At 61.7% G+C, this 19,317-nt stretch overlaps 3 protein-coding genes across 3 annotated transcripts in view; 2 read left to right on the forward strand and 1 right to left on the reverse strand.

The window, feature by feature from the left end:
* ARAP3 (ArfGAP with RhoGAP domain, ankyrin repeat and PH domain 3) overlaps window positions 1–9,060 on the forward strand; it is a 27,805-nt gene extending 18,745 nt beyond the window's left edge. The window contains exons 18-34 of the mRNA XM_063168473.1: window positions 532–730; window positions 816–879; window positions 1,675–1,838; window positions 1,981–2,193; window positions 2,987–3,092; window positions 3,564–3,711; window positions 3,868–3,936; window positions 4,227–4,301; window positions 4,413–4,527; window positions 5,198–5,326; window positions 5,487–5,620; window positions 5,761–5,843; window positions 6,039–6,074; window positions 6,509–6,572; window positions 6,778–6,915; window positions 7,180–7,218; window positions 7,865–9,060. Coding sequence (XP_063024543.1) covers window positions 532–730; window positions 816–879; window positions 1,675–1,838; window positions 1,981–2,193; window positions 2,987–3,092; window positions 3,564–3,711; window positions 3,868–3,936; window positions 4,227–4,301; window positions 4,413–4,527; window positions 5,198–5,326; window positions 5,487–5,620; window positions 5,761–5,843; window positions 6,039–6,074; window positions 6,509–6,572; window positions 6,778–6,915; window positions 7,180–7,218; window positions 7,865–8,431 — 2,343 coding nt within the window. The 3' untranslated portion in view covers window positions 8,432–9,060. The remainder of the gene's footprint in view (window positions 1–531; window positions 731–815; window positions 880–1,674; window positions 1,839–1,980; window positions 2,194–2,986; window positions 3,093–3,563; window positions 3,712–3,867; window positions 3,937–4,226; window positions 4,302–4,412; window positions 4,528–5,197; window positions 5,327–5,486; window positions 5,621–5,760; window positions 5,844–6,038; window positions 6,075–6,508; window positions 6,573–6,777; window positions 6,916–7,179; window positions 7,219–7,864) is intronic.
* LOC134424609 (proteinase-activated receptor 3-like) lies at window positions 9,008–11,299 on the reverse strand. The gene is made up of 2 exons (XM_063168471.1): window positions 11,203–11,299; window positions 9,008–10,340 (listed from the first exon to the last, which is right to left on the reverse strand). The coding sequence occupies exons 1-2, from the start codon at window positions 11,297–11,299 to the stop codon at window positions 9,274–9,276; spliced, it is 1,164 nt and encodes a 387-aa protein (XP_063024541.1). The 3' UTR covers window positions 9,008–9,273.
* A 2,086-nt stretch (window positions 11,300–13,385) lies between these two features.
* On the forward strand, window positions 13,386–19,317 carry FCHSD1 (FCH and double SH3 domains 1). The gene is made up of 19 exons (XM_063168474.1): window positions 13,386–13,503; window positions 13,758–13,855; window positions 14,437–14,482; window positions 15,310–15,383; window positions 15,630–15,774; window positions 15,849–15,985; window positions 16,068–16,131; window positions 16,216–16,344; window positions 16,521–16,643; window positions 16,724–16,819; window positions 16,894–17,001; window positions 17,104–17,208; window positions 17,413–17,643; window positions 17,730–17,813; window positions 17,921–18,077; window positions 18,160–18,365; window positions 18,468–18,564; window positions 18,645–18,712; window positions 18,874–19,317. Exons 1-19 carry the CDS (start codon window positions 13,483–13,485, stop codon window positions 18,937–18,939), a joined length of 2,055 nt encoding a protein of 684 aa, XP_063024544.1. The 5' UTR covers window positions 13,386–13,482; the 3' UTR covers window positions 18,940–19,317.

Here is a 19,317-nt window from a genome sequence, read left to right on the forward strand (position 1 = left end):
CTCACAGCTCCCCATGCCCTTCATCCACTCTGGGAAGCCTCTCCGCCCTTTCCAGGGCTCCTGTCCTCCCTGGTGATCTGCCCCCTGTGATGGTGTTCGCAGGGGTCTCAGGTTGAGGGAAGAGACTAGAATTTTACTCCATATTTCAGAAGGCCTGATTTATTATTTTATGATATATATTACATTAAAACTACACTAAAATAATAGAAGAAAAGGTTTCATCTCAGAAGGCTAGCTAAGCTAAGAATAGAAAGGAAAAGAATGATAACAAAGGCAGCTCCCTCAGGCTTTCTGTCTGAGCCAGCTGACTGTGATTGGCCATTCATTAGAAACAACCACACGAGCCAATCACAGATGCACCTGTTGCATTCCACAGCAGCAGATAACCATTGTTTACGTTTTGTTCCTGAGGCCTCTCAACTTCTCAGGAAGAAAAATCCTAAGGAAAGGATTTCCATAAAAAGATGTCTGCGACAGACAGCATCCTCATGGGTTGTCTTCACCCCACTTATGTCCTCTTCCATCCCACAGTGGTTCACCCCCGTGAGCTGCCACTGCCTGCTGGGCTACGAGTTCCAGCGCGTGGGGCAGCTGCGCTACAAGTGCATGCTGAACCCCGAGCGCTGGCAGAGGGCCTTCTTCATCCTGCAGAAGAGCCACCTCTTCATCTGCCCCGCCGAGGAGGATGGGGCCGAGGACAGCATCAACCTGCGGCGGCTGCAGGAGCTCAGTGAGTGCCGGGAGTTCACAGGGCCGGGACGGGCACCGTGGTGGCCCTGTTTGGCTCTGACTGCTCAGCTTCTCGCCCAATGCAGGTCTGGTTCCCCCCACGGACACCCCGGAGAAGAAGGAGCTGCTTGTCCTGGTGGAGATGGGGAGGTGAGTCCTGGCCGTGAAGGTGATGGGGAGTGAGACAAGCAACCTCGGATTGCTGCCCAGAGAAAAGGCACTTTGGGATGTGTTGGGACTCAGATGTTCGTTGGTTCTTATCTACACCACAGTCTCACAAACCCTGAGTTCTACAACACTTCACTCTGAAAAACTAAAAAATGGAGCCCCATCTCTCGCTCTCTACCAAGCCTTTTAAGGATAAACTGTCCAATTAAGAAATGACACCTAAATTATTTTTACTTTTAACCCAATAACCAGCCACCCGTGGCCTGCAGTGCAGACTTCTTTATCCAATTACACAAAACCACCCAAATCCATGGAGGAGAAGGTGAAGAAGAAGGACCAGCCTTCACCTTAAAACCTCCATCTTGCTTTATATATATTACTATATTCTAAAACCCCAAACTCTAAGTTTCCCACCCTGTGATATTACACACTTCTATTCAAGCTCCATACCTACAATCCCAGTGCTATCATTCCCTTTTGGAAGCTTCTCCACGGCCTCAGGTCAAATGCAGTGTTCTCTTGGGGATCAGTGCCTGTCAGCACAGACAGTCTGAAATTCTCAGTAGCCAGGGTTCCAACAGGGATGGGCCAATGCTGATCCCAAATCCCTGGTGGGAAAGTTACAGAGACAGCAGGGCTGAGACCGAGGGCCTTGCAGGGGTGTTTTGGTGGTGTAGGGTGTCCCTCAGCTCAGCCTGGCTCCCTGTTACAGGCAGGAGGGATAACCTGCCCCTGGGACTACCCTCATTCCCTCTTTTCTGCCCTTGTTGTTCTCAGGACATTTTACCTGCAGGGCTTGTCGCGGGCAGACTCGGCAGCGTGGTACAGTGACATCCAGGCCTCGGCAGGGGGCCGGGGCAACGCTCTGAGGGACCAGCAGCTGAGCAGGGCAGACATCCCCATCATCGTGGACTCCTGCATCGCCTTCATCACCCAGTACGGTGAGCCCAGCACGTCCCTGTGCCCTCCAGCACCTCGGGCTGGCCAACAATCCAGGCAGGAGGCACCACTCCGGGGCCACCAGCTCCATGAGGGATTCTCTGAGCAGGACCCGGCCCCTGTGACCCCGTGTCCCTGTCCCAGGGCTGCGGCACGAGGGGATTTACCGCAAGAACGGAGCCAAGTCCCGGATCAAGGTACTGATGGAGGAGTTCCGGCGGGACGCTCGCAACGTCAAGCTGCGCATCAGCGACAACTTCATCGAGGATGTCACCGACGTGCTCAAGAGGTTCTTCCGGGAGCTGGAAGATCCCATCTTCACCCTGGAGCTGCACCCGCAGTGGAAGGAGGCTGCAGGTACCTCCTTCACCCAGCCCTGCTCCACGCTGGGTTCCCTGTGTAGGAGTGACGGGGATAGGATGGTTGGGACAGAGACGAGAGATCTCTGCAGCCAGGTCAGGAACTTGGGGTCTATTGCAAAGGGCCTGGGGGCAGGGCCCTGCTGGGAGCTGCCAAACACAGCTGGAGCAGGACTGAGAGAAGAGAGGGGGAGAGAGGACGAGAGGGTAAGAGAATAAAAGGGTAAGAGAGTAAAAGGGGTAAGAGCGTAAAGGGGTAAAAAAATAAATGGGGTAAGAGAGCAAAGTTCCCGTTACAATACCATAAATCTTCTTCTGTGTTGAATATTCTGATTCTCACTAACCAATCTAGTACAAGATACAAATCCTGCAGCATTTCCATACAGCCTATAAGAATCACTACATCACCATACTGTGTTACATTTTAAACCCTAAAAACTCCTCTTAAGCCCCTTCTGCCAAGCTGTAGGGTCTGCTCTGACCCTTGGAGCTGTCTGCAGGCAGAGGGAATTGTTTCATCAAAAGGGGATTACCTTCAGCTGGCCACACCATTGTTTTCCAGTTGTTCAGTAACTGAGGGATCTCAAAGCTTGCTTTCATTTCAATCTCACTTATAGTTTTCATATTCTCAAAATCTTTTGCCAGACAATTGCATTTATAAAGCTTTCCTGTTTCATCTTCCCCAACACCCTGGGGCTAGGGTTCCTCTGGATGGGTCCTGGTGCCAGCCTCGGTGCTGTGTCACCTCTGGATCACTGGGTTCAGCCAGGATCTGGTTTTCCTCCCTCCAGAGATCTCCTCGAAGCCGCAGCGCTTGGAGCGGTACAAGGAGCTCATCCATCGCCTGCCTCGCCTCAACCACAAGACCCTGGCTGCGCTCATCGGGCACCTCTACCGGTCAGTGGGGCCCCCAGTCAGGGTCCCCATGTCCAGCCAGCCCTGGGGGTCTCCCTGCTGCCCAGGGAGTGCTGGCACCTATCCCTAAGAGACAGGGAGGGCCCATGCCCTGCTCCACCCACACAGCTGGTGCTGGGACACCTTGAACATTCCCAAAGTCATCCTCCAGCAAGGGGGAGCAACAGGAGGGTTGGGACTAGGGACAGCACCCTGCAGGCTGTAAATATCATCCAGTGCCCCCAAAAGACCGAAAACATTCAATTCCCATTGTGAGTCAGAGTTTGAGGTAGCGCCGTTGTCTGGTTTGGTGTCAGAGGGAAGTTCTCAAAACAGGAACTGCCCAGTTTGGAGTTCCCAGTGCTGAGGGGCTGGGGACATCCAGGCTGTTTGTATGAGGCAGAGGAGGGTGGCTGGGGCTGAAACCCCACCCTGAGCAGGACCAGCCCCTCACCTGTGTGCTCCTTGTGCCAGGGTGCAGAAATGTGCAGACCTCAACCAGATGAGCACCAAGAACCTGTCGCTGCTCTTCGCACCCAGCCTCTTCCAGACCGACGGCAAAGGGGAGCACGAGGTCAAGGTGATGGAAGATCTCATCGATAACTATGTCAGCATCTTCAATGTAAGCAGGGGCCTGCAGCCCCGTCCATGCTGGCTCTGACCCCCTGGATCCCCCCACAGCCCCACCTCTGCCTCCCCCTGCATCCCTCCACCCTGGCCCTGTGTCCTCAAGCCGGATCCTGCTCCACGCTGACCCTGTGCACCCTTCCTCTGGCAGATTGATGAGGATCAGGTATCCCAGATGGATCTGGAGAACAGCCTGATCACCACCTGGAAGGACACCCAGGTACTGGGAGTGTGCTTGTTGGCCCCCACCACATCAGGGACCCCTGGGCTGGAGGGGCTGGCTGGAGGATGGGGACACTCCCAGCTCCCCACCATGGGTCCCCACTGTCCCATATCCACTTTTGGGAAAGGATGTTCCCCCTCTTATCTCCCCTGTGCCCACCACCCTGAGGCTCCTGCCTGGGGAAGGAGCAGCCCCAGTTTCCCAGGACACCATCTCCAGCCCCGGAAAGGTGGGATGTGCTCAGCGCCCACACCAACACCTCACCAATGCCACCACTCTCCCCACAGCTCTCCCAGGCAGGAGACCTCATCATCGAGGTGTACCTGGAGCAGAAGGTGTCCGACTGCTGTGTCACCCTGAAGGTGAGTCCCAGAGCAGGGCTGTGCCAGAGCACGTGGGGAGGGAGCCCCTGGTGCCCCTGGGGCCCATCCTGCACCACCCACTGCAGCAGCTCCCTGTGTGTCCGGCCCCAGGTGTCCCCCACCATGACAGCAGAGGAACTGACCAACCAAGTGCTGGAGATGCGCAATGTGCCCGCCAGCCTGGACATCTGGCTGACCTTTGAGGCTCTGGAGAACGGGGAGCTGGGTGAGCACAGGGGGATGGCCCACGGAGTGCTCCTGGCATGGCCAGGCTGGTGAGGGGCAGGCGTGGGGGACAGCGAGCCAAAACCACCTAGAACAAGAACCCACCAACCACAAACGAGTCTTTGCTACAACAGTGTTCTAGCTCAACTATTCATCCTCTCAGCCTTCTCAGCCTCAGAGCTAAATACTCTTTTACATCGCATTCGAAGCCACCCTAATCCCCACCCTCATCCTCATCACACAATGAAGGAACCAACCAGAACACCTAAATGCTGGCATTTATCTCCTATTTTATACACTCACCAGCTCACTCCCACTACTAATTGCTATCCTGCACCTGCACAATCAAATTGGCACACTATACTTCCCAATACTCAAACTTTCACATCCTACATTAAACTCTTCTTGATCAGGCCTGGCCACAAGCCTAACTCATCTCCTAGCCTTTGTAGTTAAAGCCTCCCTATACAACCTGCTTCTGTGACTGCCTAAAGACCATATAGAACCTCCCATTGCCAGTTCCATACTACTGGCAGCCCTGCTTCTAAAACTTGGAGGTTATGGTATTACACGAATCACAATCCTAGTAAACCCAACATCAAACCGCCTTTCTGGTGGTGGCAGAGGGGACAGGAGCTGGCACGGTGGTGAGAGTGTCCCTGTGTCCCCAGAGCGGCCCCTGCACCCCAAGGAGAAGGTGCTGGAGCAGGCCTTGCAGTGGTGCAAGCTCCCGGAGCCCAGCTCTGCGTACCTGCTGGTGAGGAAGGTGCCCATCGGCGAGGGCAGCTGTCTCTTCACAGGTAAGGCAGGCACAAGGGGACCCGGCCCCTCGGGGTGTCCCCAGAGGGCGACAGCTCTGCCTGAGCTTCCCCTTGCAGCCATCAGCGATCCCACAGTGGGGTCCCCCTGCAATGCCACCCTGCCAGCCCCCCCTGACCCTTCTGTCCCCACACTGGGCAGGTGCCAAGCGTGAGACCCCCAAGTGTGGGCTGCTCAAGTGCCGGGAGGAGCCCCCCAAGCTGCTGGGGAGCAAGTTCCAGGAGCGTTACTTCGTCATCCAGGACAGGAGGCTGCTGCTGCTCAAGGAGAAGAGGGTAGGGGGATGCTGTGGGATGGATCTCAGCCCCAGGGGTGGCAGGAGGAGCCTGGGGACAGTAGCAGCACAGTGGTGGCTGTTCTCCTGGCAGGGAGGCTGGCACCAAGCCGGGCTGACCCACTGGATGTCCTTTCCCAGAGTGCCAAGCCAGAGCGTGAGTGGCCCCTGGACGCTGCCAAGGTTTACATGGGCATTAGGAAGAAGCTGAAGCCACCAGCTCAGTAAGTGGGACCTTCCCAGGCATGGCACTGGGGCAGACATCCATCCCTCAGTGCCTGCTCCTGGCACCCAAGCCCAGCTGCTGGGGTACACCTGGCCCCCATGGGGCGAGCTCAGCCCCCTGCCCCACTGCCGACAGACCCCAGGCTGTGTCTGAGCTTGGCAGTGCTGTTCTGTAGCCTTGTGTTCCTTTCCAGGTGGGGTTTCACGCTGACCCTGGACAAGCAGCAGCTGTGAGTACCTTCCCCTGCTGTCCTGGGGCTGGGGAGGTCGAGATCTGTCCCCAGTTTTAGTGGGAGTGGGACAGCCAGGGGCAGTGGTACAAGGCCCTGGGGTCAGGGCACAGCTGGGGCTATTCAGAGGCAGAGTGGTGGGGCCACATTGTCCCTGGCACAGGATGGGAGCCAGGCTCCAGGGGCCACCCACGTCTCTGCCACACAGCCTTCCTGCCTCTCCACCCACCCCAGCACCCCTGGGTGGTGCTGGGTGCCCTGAAAGCTCCCACCTTGCCCTAAAGCAGCAATTTGGGCACACAGAAATTTTCAGAGATTTAGCCCTGTGGAGTGTAGATGAACCTGAGACCCCCAGGCTCGCAGACAACGTAACAAGGGGACGTGGGCCCCACTGCCCCCACTCCCTGGCAGCTTCTCCACTATTTGCTCTGCAGGTACCTGGTGTGCTCAGGGCAGGCTGAGCTGTGGGACTGGACCACCAGCATCCTCAAGGCTCAGGTGGGTGCAGGCTGGCAGTGCCACCCAGTTGGGCGGGGCTGGGAGGGGCTGGCACGGCTGGCAGGGGGCTGGCAGGGCCTGACCCCCGTGCCCACCCTGTCCCTGTGCTCAAGTGGGTGCAGGCTGGCAGTGCCACCCATTTGGGCAGGGCTGGGAGGGGGCTGGCAGGGCCTGACCCCCGTGCCCACCCTGTCCCTGTGCACAGCACGATGACCTGCGCCCCGTGGTGCTGCGCCGCCGCTCCTCCTCCGACCTGGCCAAGCAGAAATTCGGGACGATGCCGCTGGTGCCCCTGCACGGGGACAGCACTGATGCCACCATGCTCTCTGCCAACCAGACCCTGGTAAAGCCCCTGCAGATCCCCCTGCCCACAGGTGCTCCTGCACCCACCCCAGGACCCCGTGCCCACCCTAGGGCTGGAGAGGCTGGCACACCAATGGGTGCTGTGTGTGCTGTGTGCCATGCTCGTGTCCGTGCCCGTGTCCGTGGCAGCTCTCCGTGCCTGCAGGCTCCTGCAGCCTCCTCTGCCCTGCCCTGCCTGCCCAGGCAGCCGTGGCCCTGCTCTGTGCTCTCCGTGCTCACCCCTGTCCGTCTCCTCTGTTTCTAGCGCCGCCTGCACACGCGAAGGACTTTGTCCATGTTCTTTGTAAGTACCTGCACACCTGGAGCACCTGCTGCTGGCTTTGCACTGTGCCAGGGCTCACCTGCAGCATCCCACGGGCACTCAGAGATGTGCCCACCTTGTGTGGCAGATGAGGGGGTGCCCACAGCTCTGCGTGTTCCCTGCCTGGGGATGAGGGTCCCTGCATGGTCCCAGTGTGGGCAAGCAAGGGGTCACCAGTCCAGCCCAGTTCCCAGAGCTTCTCTCCCCTTGGGCACACAGTGCCCATAGGGCATCAATGGAAGGAAAGTGAGGAAAGAGGTTTAGGTGTGCCTTGCCATCAGGTTATTTCCTAAAAGGCCACTGGGCCACTGAACCTCATCTCTCCTGGCTTTGTGCTCTGCACAGGATCCACCTGCCCACCCCACCCTGGAACCAAGGGGTGCTGGGATGGTGGCATGGACCATGCCCAGGCAGAGACCAAAACTCCCCTTCCTCAGCCATGGGGAAGAAAGGGCAGCAGTGCCTGAGCCGAGGCACCTGGTGGAGGGTGGGTCCCCTGCAGGGATCAGCCCCATGGTGAGGGACGAGGATCCCCAGGCAGTGCAGGGAGGGCAGGGTGAGGGGGACAGAGGGGTACAGCTGAACTGTGTGGGCACTGCCCCTCACGCTGCCCCCGTGCCCTCCCCAGCCCATGAAGGTCCACCAGGACTCCCTGGAGGAGCAGCAGGAGAAGGAGGCAGACGCTGATCCTGTCTATGAGGAAGTGGGGAACTTCCCCGAGCTGGCGGCGCTGGACCTGGGGCAGGGGCTGCTGGCAGAGCTGGCGGCCGTGCCCCCCGTGGACAGGTCCAAGAAGCCGTCCCCGTTCCCTGAGGAGCCCCCAGGCACTGCTCTGCGCTCCTCACTGCCTGCCAGCCCAGCCCAGAGGGTGACAGGGCCCTCTGTCACAAAAGCCGTGTCCCTCGAAAGGGGCTTGAACCTGGAGAGCAGCAAAGCCCCGAGCCCGGGGCTCAGACCCACCAAAACATCCTCTCTGGAGAGGAACATGGAGCCTTCCCTGGCTCTGGGCAGGGACTGGGAGCAGGCAGCCACACCGGGGAGCAGCCCCACCACAGAGACCTCCCTGGAGCTGCTCAGGAAGAGGAGCCTGCAGCCTCCGTCTCCCATCAGTGACAAACTGATGCAGGAGCTCAGCAGTGTCATCCTCAGGAAGAGCGATGGCCAACCCCCGGGGCCAGGCCAGCCGGTGACGTGACCCGCTGTGCCAAAGGGGTGGCCACCAACTCGGGGTCAAGTCGTGCCCGGTGGCAGCAATGATGGGTACCCCATGGCAGAGAGGATGGGTACCCCACACTCCCACATCGTGGAGCCTCCACCCTGCTCCTCCTCCTCATCCCACAGCCAGGCTGGGATCAGAACCGAAGGGACAAGTGGTGACCAGGATGTTGGGCCGTGGTACCCCCTCAGGGAGGGCTGGGACTGCTGCCACCCACTGTGCCCTTGCTCATGGGTGGCACACCTGTCATGGAGCCCAGCACCGAGGGACACAAGTCAAGGGGGAAACCAAGCAGGAACGTGGTGCCCACATGTTTGGCAGCACCGTGCCAGGCAGGGGGCATGGGGTGCCTGCCAGCACGGGGGCACACAGCGTGTCCCCTCCAGCTCTGGGCCTGCAGGGCAGGGCCAGGACACCCAAGCCGTCTCTCCTTCCCCTCCTTGCATCCACTGTGGCATAGTCTGGGGGGAAAGGGGGAGCAGCAGGAGCAGGGCTGGCCGTGTGTGCCTGGCATTAGTCCCAGCGATGGAGGGCAGCCCCTCCTCTGCGAGGGTGTTTGTACCTTTCCTGCCACCAGCAGGGAGAAATAAAGGTTTATTTGTACTCTGGAGGGTTTGGTCACTGCAGGGGGAGTGGTGAGGGATGCCAGGGTCTGGCAGGGGGGGAGGTTGGGGTGCCAGGCACCCAGCTGAGGGTCCCATGGGATTAGGCAGTGCTGGTGTCATCAGGGGGGCAAAACCGAGGCAAAACCCTTGTGAGCCTTGGATCCAGGTGGGATTTTTTGCCCAAGTCTATTGTCAGCCCTTCATGGTGGGCACGCTTCAGGCTCCCCCATCCTCTGGGCAGGGACACACAGCCTGGCAGCCCTGGCTCTGCTCACTGGACCGCAGGGGCAGGGCTGTCTTCTCCGTGGACCTCCCCGACGAGGCCTCGAGCCCCCGCAGGCAGCGGCCTGCAGCATCCCGGAGCCAGCCCCGAAAATCCCGGGACACGTAGAAGTAGATGAAGGGATCAAAGCAGTTGTTGCAGGCGCTGAGCACCAGGGCCAGGGCGTAGGAGATGTAGGTGCCGTTGTTGCAGCCCGTGGGCTCCAGCAGGTGGTGGATGAAGAGCAGCACGTTGCTGGGCGTGAAGCAGAGGATGAAGACCAGCAGGACCAGGGCCAGGACGTGGATCACCTGCCCGTGGCTCCCTCCCTTGGCCAGCAGCCGTGCCAGGATGCAGCTGTAGGAGATGATCATGAGCACAAAGGGCAGCCCAAAGCCCAGCCCCACCAGGAACAGGAAATAGTAGCCAAAGAACCTTTGGGTTTCCTTTTCTAGCACATCGTGGCACGTCGTGATGTTCAGGCTGGAGATACTGTGTGTGTGGGAGCGCAAAAGCAGAGGGCTCATGCCCAGCCCCACCAGCAGCCAGATGCCCACAGAGATGCCCACTTTACCCCTCATCCAGCTGGAGCTCTTCCACAGGAAGGGGTGTGCCACAGAGATGTAGCGCTCCAGGCCAATGCAGGTGAGGAAGAAGATGGAGCTGTACATGTTCCCGTAGAAGAAGGCCACCATGGCACGGCACAGGTAGTCCCCAAAGGGCCAGTGGTTGCCCAGGAGGTGGTAGGAGATCTTGAAGGGCAGCAGGAGGACAAAGAGCAGGTCGGCCCCGGCCAGGTTGAGCAGGAAGACAGCGCTGGAGCATCTCCTGAAGTTGGTGGCCAGGACCCAGCAGGCCAGAGCGTTGGCTGGCAGCCCCACCAGCAGCACCACGGAGTAGAGGGCGGGCAGGAGGCGGGTGCTGAGGGTGCTGCTGAGAAAATCTTCCTCCGAGGCCTGGGAGCACACGTTCTTCTCCTGGGGAGTGAGGGGCAGCAGGGCTCGCCCTTTCTTGTTGGGCACTGTGGGGACACAAGGGGACACAAGGGGACACAAGGCGTCAGGCTCAGCCAAGGGCAGGAGCTGTCATCCCTCCCTGCAGAGCCACCACTGCACACAGGAGGTGGCATCTCCCTGTCCCACAGCAGCACCCTGCTGTCCCCACCCTGCACAGCTGTGCCCCGTTCTGTGCCAGCCACCACCACAGCAGTGCCAGCCCAACGCAGAGCCTGGATGGGCTCTGCTCCCACAGCCCTGGTGCTGCTGGTGTCCCTTGTCCTACCCAGCCTGGCACAAAGGGATCAGGAGGGCAGCACAGGGCTGGGACAGCCCCACCCGTGTCCCCAGCTCAGCTCCCCACCACAGACAGAGACATCTCCTCATCTTCCTGTGGTCAGGGGATTTTCATTGCGTGCAAAGAACTAAAGCGAAGAACGGGAAGGTCCCAGGGCACCAGAGAAACAACCCAGGATCAAATCCCTTTTCTGGCTTGCTCAAAAAAGAAACCAGACAGGCTCTGCACGTCATCCCCAGCTGCAGAATTTCTATCCTGATGGTCCCCACAACACCCTACCCCGGGGGGCTTTGGTTACATCCAACACAACTCCCACAACCTCTGCCCCCTCTCCACATCCAGCGGATGGAAAATTCAGGTTACCAGAGCAGCAATCTGAATTTTGCTGCCAAAAGGGGAAATGCTGGCTGGGTTTCAGGTCTTCACTCAGATTCTCAGTGTGAACACAGAGGGAAGGCAGCAAGCAGGGCCCCAAACTCTCCCCATGTCACCCAGCCATCGCCTCCGAGTGTCATGGGACGTGATGTTGGGGTGTCCCAGTGAGGTGTCCCTGCCCTACTCCATCACCCCAGACCCATCGAGGCACTCACCTGAGGAGGGCTGGGCAGCAGAGCCAAGCCAGGCACAGCTGAGCAGGAGGGTGACACAGGCAGCAGCAGAGACAGGTGACAGCACCCGCCAGGACATCTCTGCGGAGTGCCCGCTGTGCCAGCCGGGTCGGCACCAATGGCACAGGCTGGTGACACGGCAGGGCTGGTGACACAGCAGGGCTGGTGACACGGCAGGGCTGGCACCGTCCCTTTCTCTGCTGACACCCCCCCCGTGTCTCCACCACGTCACGGCAGCGTCCTGCCCACATCCCTGCGGTGTGACAGCCAGACTGAGGCGCGGGGTCACCGCCAGTTGTCACCACAGCGAGCACCTGGGGCGCGCCATGGAGGGGGAAATTTCCAGCTGTGTCACACGACCACACAGACCCTGTGTGGGGAGGAGGAAGCAGCAGAGGGAGCTGGAGCAGCCAGGAGCAGCACGGCAGGGAGATGGAGCTGTTTGTGCTCTGTGCGTGGGACAGGAAGGTGGCAGCGGGTCCCCAGCCTGGTGACACGTGGCCCTGCCCCACTGCAGCACTCCAGGGCTCTGGGCATCCTGCCTGCCCAGCCCTGCCAGGGCCACACACAGCCAGGATCCATCACTGGGGCCAGGCTGACATGCTGGTGTCACAGCTTGGTGTAGATGGTGCCACACTGCATTGTCCCCTTCCTGTCACCAAAGTGTTGCAGCCATCCAAAAATGGGTGGTCCATTTTTCCGGCTAAGAAGGGGAATACCAGAGCCAGTGACACTTCCCCAGCCCAGCCTTGTGCACTGTCACACGCCAGGGGACCAGGACATGTGCAGCCAACCCCAGAAATGTCATGGGGACGAATGGGACAGTGGGGAGAGCCACGAGCTGTGCGGGAACAGAGGAATCCAGACAGAAAGAGAAGTGAGAGATGAAGGGGGTGGGAGAGGGTTGGAAGGAGGACAGGGCGGGGACAGACAGGGACTGGTTGGGGTCCCTCATGATTCCAGGTGGCCTCCACTGAATGCCACTGCTCAGCTCTGTGCCCCTGTCCCCACGGCAGGGTCCTGCCAAGCCAGGGGCTCTGTGTCCTCCATGTGATGTGGGACTCCATACGTCCCTGTGCTGGGGGCTGTCCCCTCAGTGTCCCACATGTCCCCACATCCCAGGGCCAGTGGCCCAGTGTCACCACATCCTGGGACCAGTGTCCTGTGCATCCTCATGCACAAGGACTCAGTCCCCATTGATCCCAGTGCTGTGATCCCCATGTCCCCCTGGCCAAGGACAGTGCTCCTCTCCCCATGTCCCTGTGATGCTGTGCCCACACATCCCCATCTCTCACAGCCCTGTGTCCCCATGTATGGCCCTGTCCTCTTGTCTCCTTGTGTCCACATATCCCCACATCCCTGTCACATATCCCTGTGTCCCCATGTCCCTGTCTCCCCATCCCCATGTCCCTGTGCCACATATCCCTGTGTCCCAATGTCCCTGTCTCCCATGTCCGTATGTTCCTCCCTCTCATATCCCTGTCTCCCCAATTCCCCTGTGTCACACATCCCTGTGTCCCCATGTCCCTGTCTTCCCTGTCTCCCATATCCCCATGTCCACATGTCACTGTCCCTCATACTCCTGTGTCCTCACATCCCTGTCTCCCCACCTACATGTCCCCGTGTCCCTATGTCACATATCCCTGTGTTCCCAGGTCCCCATGTCTCCCCACCTACATGTCCCCATGTCCCTATGTCACATATCCCTGTCACATCCCCATGTCCCCATCTCCCTCCCTCTCATATCCCTGTGTTCCTACGTCCCTGTCTCCCCATGTCCCCATGTCCACATGTCCTTGTGTCACATATCCCTGTGTTCCCATGTCTCTGTCTCTCCATCACCATGTCCCCATGTCCCTCCCTCTCATATCCCTGTGTTCTCATGTCCCTGTCTCCCCGTGTCCCCTGTCCCCGTGTCCCATGGCCCCGCCCACACGTGCATCACCGACCACCAGGCGGCGCTGCAGCCCCCGAGGGGCGGGGCTTGCTGGGCGCCATGGGCGGGGCTCCCGGCGGCGCGGGAGAAGGGGCGGGGCTGGTTGGAGGCGGCTCTGGGGGCGTGTCCGTCAGTGAGCGGTGGGCGGGGCCTGACGGGGCAGGGCTCGTCTTGGGGCGTGGTCTGACGGGGGCGTGGCCAGTGGGGGCGTGGTCAGTGGGCGGGGCGCGGCCGGCCCGGCAGTTCCGGGCTCCGCGCACGCGGATCGGGGCGGCGACGGTCGGCACCGGGATTGGGATCGGCACCGGCACCGGGGCAGCGCAGCCATGCAGCCGCCGCCGCGCAAGGTGAGCGCCGGGCCGGGCCGGGCCGGGCCGGGCTGGGCCGGGTCAGGTCAGCGGGGCCGGGTCCTCCCTCGCTGCCGCGTCCTGCAGCCGTGACCGAGCCTCGCCCCCGGCGGAGCCTCCCGGGGCCGGGGAAGCGAGGCCGCGGTTGGGCGGCGCTCAGGGGGGGGGGCTGGTGAGCGCCGGTACCCGGGCAGGGCGCACAGCGCATCCCCGTGCCCGCCGCGGCCGCGGGGCTGAGCGGGACCTGCCCGCAGGTGAAGCTCACGCAGGAGCTGCGGGTCCATCTCCTGGAGCAGCTGTCGGGCCTGCAGAGCAAACAGCAGCGGGACGCCGAGCTGCTGGAGGACATCAGGTAGGGCCCGCACAGGTGACAGCCGGGTCGAGATGACACCGGGCAGCGCATCCTGTCTCTGTGTGTGTGTGTGTGTGTGTGTGTGTGTGTGTGTCTGTGTCTGTTTGTCTGTGTATCTGTCCCCAGGCTGAGACCAGGCAGCTCATCCCGTGTGTGTCTGTGTGTATGTCTCTGTGTGTATGTGTCTGTGTCCCCAAGCTGAGACCGGGCAGCTCATCCTGTGTGTGTATGTCCCCAGGCTGAGATGAAACAGCTCATCCCGTGTCTGTGTGTGTGTCCCCAAGCTGACACCGGGCATCTCATCCCATGTCTGCATGTGTCTGTGTGTGTGTGTGTGTGTGTGTGTGTGTGTGTGTGTGTGTGTGTCCAGGCTGAGACCTGGCACGGGTGTGCCAGGGACCGGGCTCGGCTCACCTTGAGCCTGTCACCTCGAGGTCATGGGCTCCATCACCCACTGGGGTGGCCTGATGGGGACAGGATGGTGGCAGGGGGACATGGTAAGAGAGGGATGGTGGCAGGAGGTGATGGGAGGGGTGGCCCATGCCTGCCCCTCTCTGTGTGTCCTCTCTGTGTCCCCCCAGGTCTTACAGCAAGCAGAGGGCCACCATTGACAGGGAGTATGGGCAGGTAAGGAGGTGCCACATCGGGATTCAGGATCAACGTTCTGGGGTGCCCAGGCCCCATCCTGCGGCTCGGGGCAGGAGCTGGGCAGGCCCCATGCAGGCAGAGGGCAGCCTCGGGAATCACCCGAGCGTGGCTGCTCCGTGCTGGCCCCGCAGGGTGGTGGCAGATGGCTCATCCTGCCGGGAGCACCCTGACCACGTCCAGCACCCGCTGGGGGCTCTGCTGAGCACGGCATGGCCCGAACCTTGGGTGTTGTGGGAGCCTGGAGGGAAAACCTTGTGGGGGAGGAAACCGCTGGGCTCTGCTGTCTGCTGGGTCATCGCAGGGCGCTGCTCTGAAATGTCAGTTTGGTTTTGATGTGAGATGTCCCTGCAGCATCCCTTGGGGACATACTGCAGCAGAACTGTGTCCCCCCTTCCTGCAGCTGGTCACCATGTCACTGCCCTCCCTCACACCCCCAGACTGGGGTGATCATCCATCCCCCAGGGTTGGGGTCTTGCTGTGCCTGGCTTTGCTGGGGCTCCTCTACTCTGTCTCTGTGGCCAGCGTCCCTTGCTGATGTCCCCTTGCAAAATTCTCTGCCCCAAAAGCCACAGCGGGGGGGGTCCTTTCATTGTGGTGGCTGCCCCCCAAAAAGGTTTTGGGGAGCACAATGGGATTCCTGCTGACACTGAGCCACAGGGATGTGTCTGTGCTCTGAGGGGGCACGTGTGTGTGCCCAGGTCCATGGGGTGGGCAGCTGGGGTGGGAGAGCCCAGTTTTGGGCCCCGGGTGGGTTGGTGGGTGCTGGGCAGGGTCGGGCAGTGTTGGTGATGCGGGTCTGTCTGCAGGCTCTGCAGAGGCTGGCCAGCCAGTTCGTGAAGAGAGACTGGCATCGGGGCCGTGGCGAGGCTGGCGACTCCAGGTGGGCTGGGGACAGAGACAGGGCTGGGGACAAGTAGCTGGGGCTTGCTATACCTGCCCATGGATGTCCTAACTTGGAGATGCTTGATGCCAACCCGGATTTGGGTATCACTGGGACGCAGCCATGGGTGGGATGTCCCCAGTCCCAGTCTGCTGTGACTGGGGGTACTGGCGGTCCTGCTGGGCACCCTCAAAAGATGTCACGGGGCAGGGAGTGCCCGTCCCAGTGTTAACCCTGTGCCCACAGGAGCGTGGCAGCTGTCTGGAAAGGCGTCATCGAGGGGACAGCGCACGCCGGGCAGGTCCGTGTCACCGCCTCCGAGAGCTACCGCGCCCTGGCCGCCGAGGCCGCCCGCAGCGCCCGCCTCTGCAAGGAGAGGACGCTCAAGAAGGTACTGGGGCAAGGCCATGTCCCTGTGCCCAGGCCGGGGGGACAGCTGTGCCCCCCAGCTGACACTCCCCACAGGGCATCGAGCGGCTGCAGAAGGCGCAGGTGGAGCTGCTGGAGACGGTGAAGGAGCTGGACAAGGCCAAGAAGCAGCTGAGCCACCTGCGGCGCAGCAGCGAGGTGGCCAAGGACAAGGCGGCCGACGTGGAGGCGCGGTGAGTGAGGCCCACAGGGCACACGGGGCCGGGGGGCTGCTGTGCCTCAGGGTGGTCTCACAGCCCCCTCCGCCCTCCCCAGCCTCCGCAAGAGCGACCGGCGGATATTTCACACCAAGGCCAGCCTGCAGAAGCTCAGTGCCAAGGTTGGTGGCGTGGGGGATGGCAGGGTACCCATGTTGGGGACACGGGGCCACCATCACCAAGCCTCGCTGCCCACGTCCCCACAGTTCTCAGCACGACTGGCCGAGCACTCGAGGCAGCTGGCAGGGGTGCAGAACGAGTACAGCTTTGCCCTGGTGGCTGCCTCTGCCCACCTGGAGCATTACCAGCGTGTGGAGCTGCCTGCGGTCATGCAGGTAGGGGATGCCCGGAACCCCCGTGCCCCTTCCCCAGGGTTCCACAAGGAGCCTCTCCCCACTGCCAGCAGGGAAGGTCTTGCTGCACAGGGTCAGGGCTGGCTGCCCTGGGGGCTCAGGGATGCTCCAGTGGGAGGATGTGGCAGTGCTGGGGGGTCCCATCTGCTTTCTCCCAGGCTCTTGACGGGGACCTCTACGAGCGGCTCCGGGAGCACTTGTCAGTTGCCAGCAGGACGGAGGTGGAGACCTGCCGGCCCACCCGGGACTGGTTCCAGGGTGTTGTGGAGGCATCTGCACGGGTAACAGCACTGTGCCCCGAGCTGGGTGGGACACGAAGGCACAGGTGAGCCCCCAGCCCCACGCTGCTCCCCTGCTGCAGGTGTGCCGGGAGCAGGACCTGCTCCTCTTCCTGCAAGACCACCCCGCCTTCTCCCTGGCGCCCGAGCAGCGCTTCCAGCTCACGGGGATGGAGGAGGTAAGTGGAGAGGATCATTACAGCAAGGTGGGGTCTGCACAGCCATCCCTTGTCACTGCCGTGTCCCTGCCCAGGTGTGCCTGCTGCCACCAGCAGATGATGGGGCCAGCCTGGAGAAGGAGGCGCGGCGCTGGGCCACGCGGGTGGCCCGTGAGCACAAGAACAGGGCACACAGCGAGGAGGTGGGTATTGTCCTGCCCCACAGGGCACCGGGGGGCTCAGGGAGGGGCCTTTGCAGCCCCTCACCAGCTGGCACACCCTCTGAGCTGTGGGTGCTCACCCAGGTGCTGCAGCGGCTGGAGGCCAGGCGGCAGCAGGGGCTGGAGGCGGAGGCGGCGGCCGTGGAGCGGCAGATGGAGGAAGTGAGGGAGAACATCCGCAAGGCAGAGGTGGGACCCCGAGTCAGGGAGCTTGGGGTGACATCTGTCTGTCACCCCCGGGATGGGGGATGTAGGGACAGGCAGGGGTGGTGGCTGGGATGCTGCACTTGGTGTGTGGTGCTGGGGATGCCACCACGCTCAGGGATGGGGGTAATGGGGTTGGGACACTGCCAGAGGTGTCCTGGGCACTGTGACAATGTGTGGTGTCCCCAGGTGAGCCGAGTGAAGGCCGAGGCACGGCTGGCGCTGCTGCGGGCGGCAGGGCTGGATGTGGATGCCTGGCTGGCCGGGGCCATGGGGGGGACAGGCGAGGAGACCCCCACGGGGCTGGACCCAGCTGAGTTCGATGACTACGAGGACAGTGATGAGGACGATGAGGACGATGAGCCTGGGCCTGCTGCCCGCACCTACCCCTACACCTGCCGGGTGATCTTTGGCTACCAGGTATGGCCCTGCCTGCCTGGCCCTCACCCTGCCTGCCCAGGGCTGGCACCTCAGCCTCTCTGCCACACTGTCCCCATCCCCTGCAGGGCTGCCAGGCAGATGAGCTGTCCATCAGCCAGGGCGAGGAGCTGGAGATCATCGAGGATGGGGATGCAGAGGAGTGGGTGAAGGTGGGAGCAGGCTGAGCCCCCCTCCATGCTGGGGGACACCTTTTGGACATCCCCAGGCTGGCCCCACTCTGGAGCCTGGGATGTTCATGTGGTTTCTGCCTCCTCAGGCTCGGAACAAGGCTGGGCAGGTCGGCTATGTCCCTGAAAAGTACCTGCTGTCCCTGGGGTGTGACTCGGGGGCTGGGCTGGGCCCCCCAGGCCCCTCTGCCTTGCACCGCCAGCTCTCCAGCATCATGGCTGCAGAACTGGTGCTGGAGCCTGGAGGTGAGTGCTGGGCATCACCCCCACCCCAGAGAGGGGGGTGGGATCCAGAGTGTGCTGAGCCCCCTCCCCACCCTCCCCACAGCCTGGCTGGTGCGAGCCCTGTACGACTACGAGGGGCAGAGCCCCGAGGAGCTGAGTTTTCCTGAGGGGGCCATCATCCGGGTGCTGCCCCGTGCTGCTGGCGAGGTGGACGATGGCTTCTGGACCGGCGACTTCGACGGCCGCGTCGGCGTCTTCCCCTCCCTGGTGGTGGAGGAGCTCACCGGGGCCCGAGAGGCAGCCGGGCAGGTTGGTGCCAGGAGGGTCATTGAGTCACCCTGGCACTTCCATGGGTGCTGAGGTGAAGCCCCCTTCCCACCATGACCGTCCCTCTTGCTTGTCTTTTCCCAGGAGCTGCCATCACCGTCCCCTCCGCCCTTCTCCCCTCCTGGCCTCACACCCGGGGCCAGCCTGGTCCCCAGCTCTGTTCCTGAGACAGCGCTGGGAGGTGAGTGCTGGGGAAACTGGGGAGACTGTGAAGGGGCTGGGGGAGCCCAAAAGCCAGGCTGAGCTGCTGGGCCCTCCCAGGTTGCCGGCAGGATGGCACGGGCAGCGGGCAGAGCTCTCCAGACCTGGCAGCCACGCGCCTGCGGCCGGTAAGTCCCTTCACAGGGATGCTGTGACCCCAAAACCTGCCCCAGCCCTTCTGTAATGGAGCCACCCGTGTGTTTTGGGGGGTCTGAAGGGGGATGAGTGGCCTCAGCATGTTGGCACCACTTCTGTCCCTCTCCTTTCCCTCTCCTCTCCCTCTCTGCAGCTCCGTGCACCGCCCCCGCCGCCCGGCAGAGCCCCCGAGCCCGACCCTGAGCTTCACTTCAGCTGACCCTGTGGGTGCCCCCAGCCCCCCTCCCCAAAAAGCCTTGCCCGGGCAAACCACCACAGGAGCTGCTGTGCCCCATGCCCCGAGCTGGTCTCTCCAGGGGCTGCATCCTGCCCAGTGCTGCTTGCAGAGTGGTCCTGCATCCCAGTACAGCACCCAGAACCCCTTTTTGGGGTGCCCAGTGCCACAGCCAGGCCCCATCTCACCCCCCTTTTGCCTCCACCCTTCCTGCCTGGCATCACCCATGCACTCCCACCCCTGGTTCCTGGGGGGCTCATCTCTCTCCCCTGCCAGCCCCCACAGGCAGGAGTGGGCATGGGGGGCTGTCCCCAATAAATCAATAAATCCCGCTGGCCCTGCTGAGGGGTTCAGCAGCTTTAA

Source organism: Melospiza melodia, chromosome 14 (assembly GCF_035770615.1).
Source record: "Melospiza melodia melodia isolate bMelMel2 chromosome 14, bMelMel2.pri, whole genome shotgun sequence".
NCBI lineage: Eukaryota > Metazoa > Chordata > Aves > Passeriformes > Passerellidae > Melospiza > Melospiza melodia.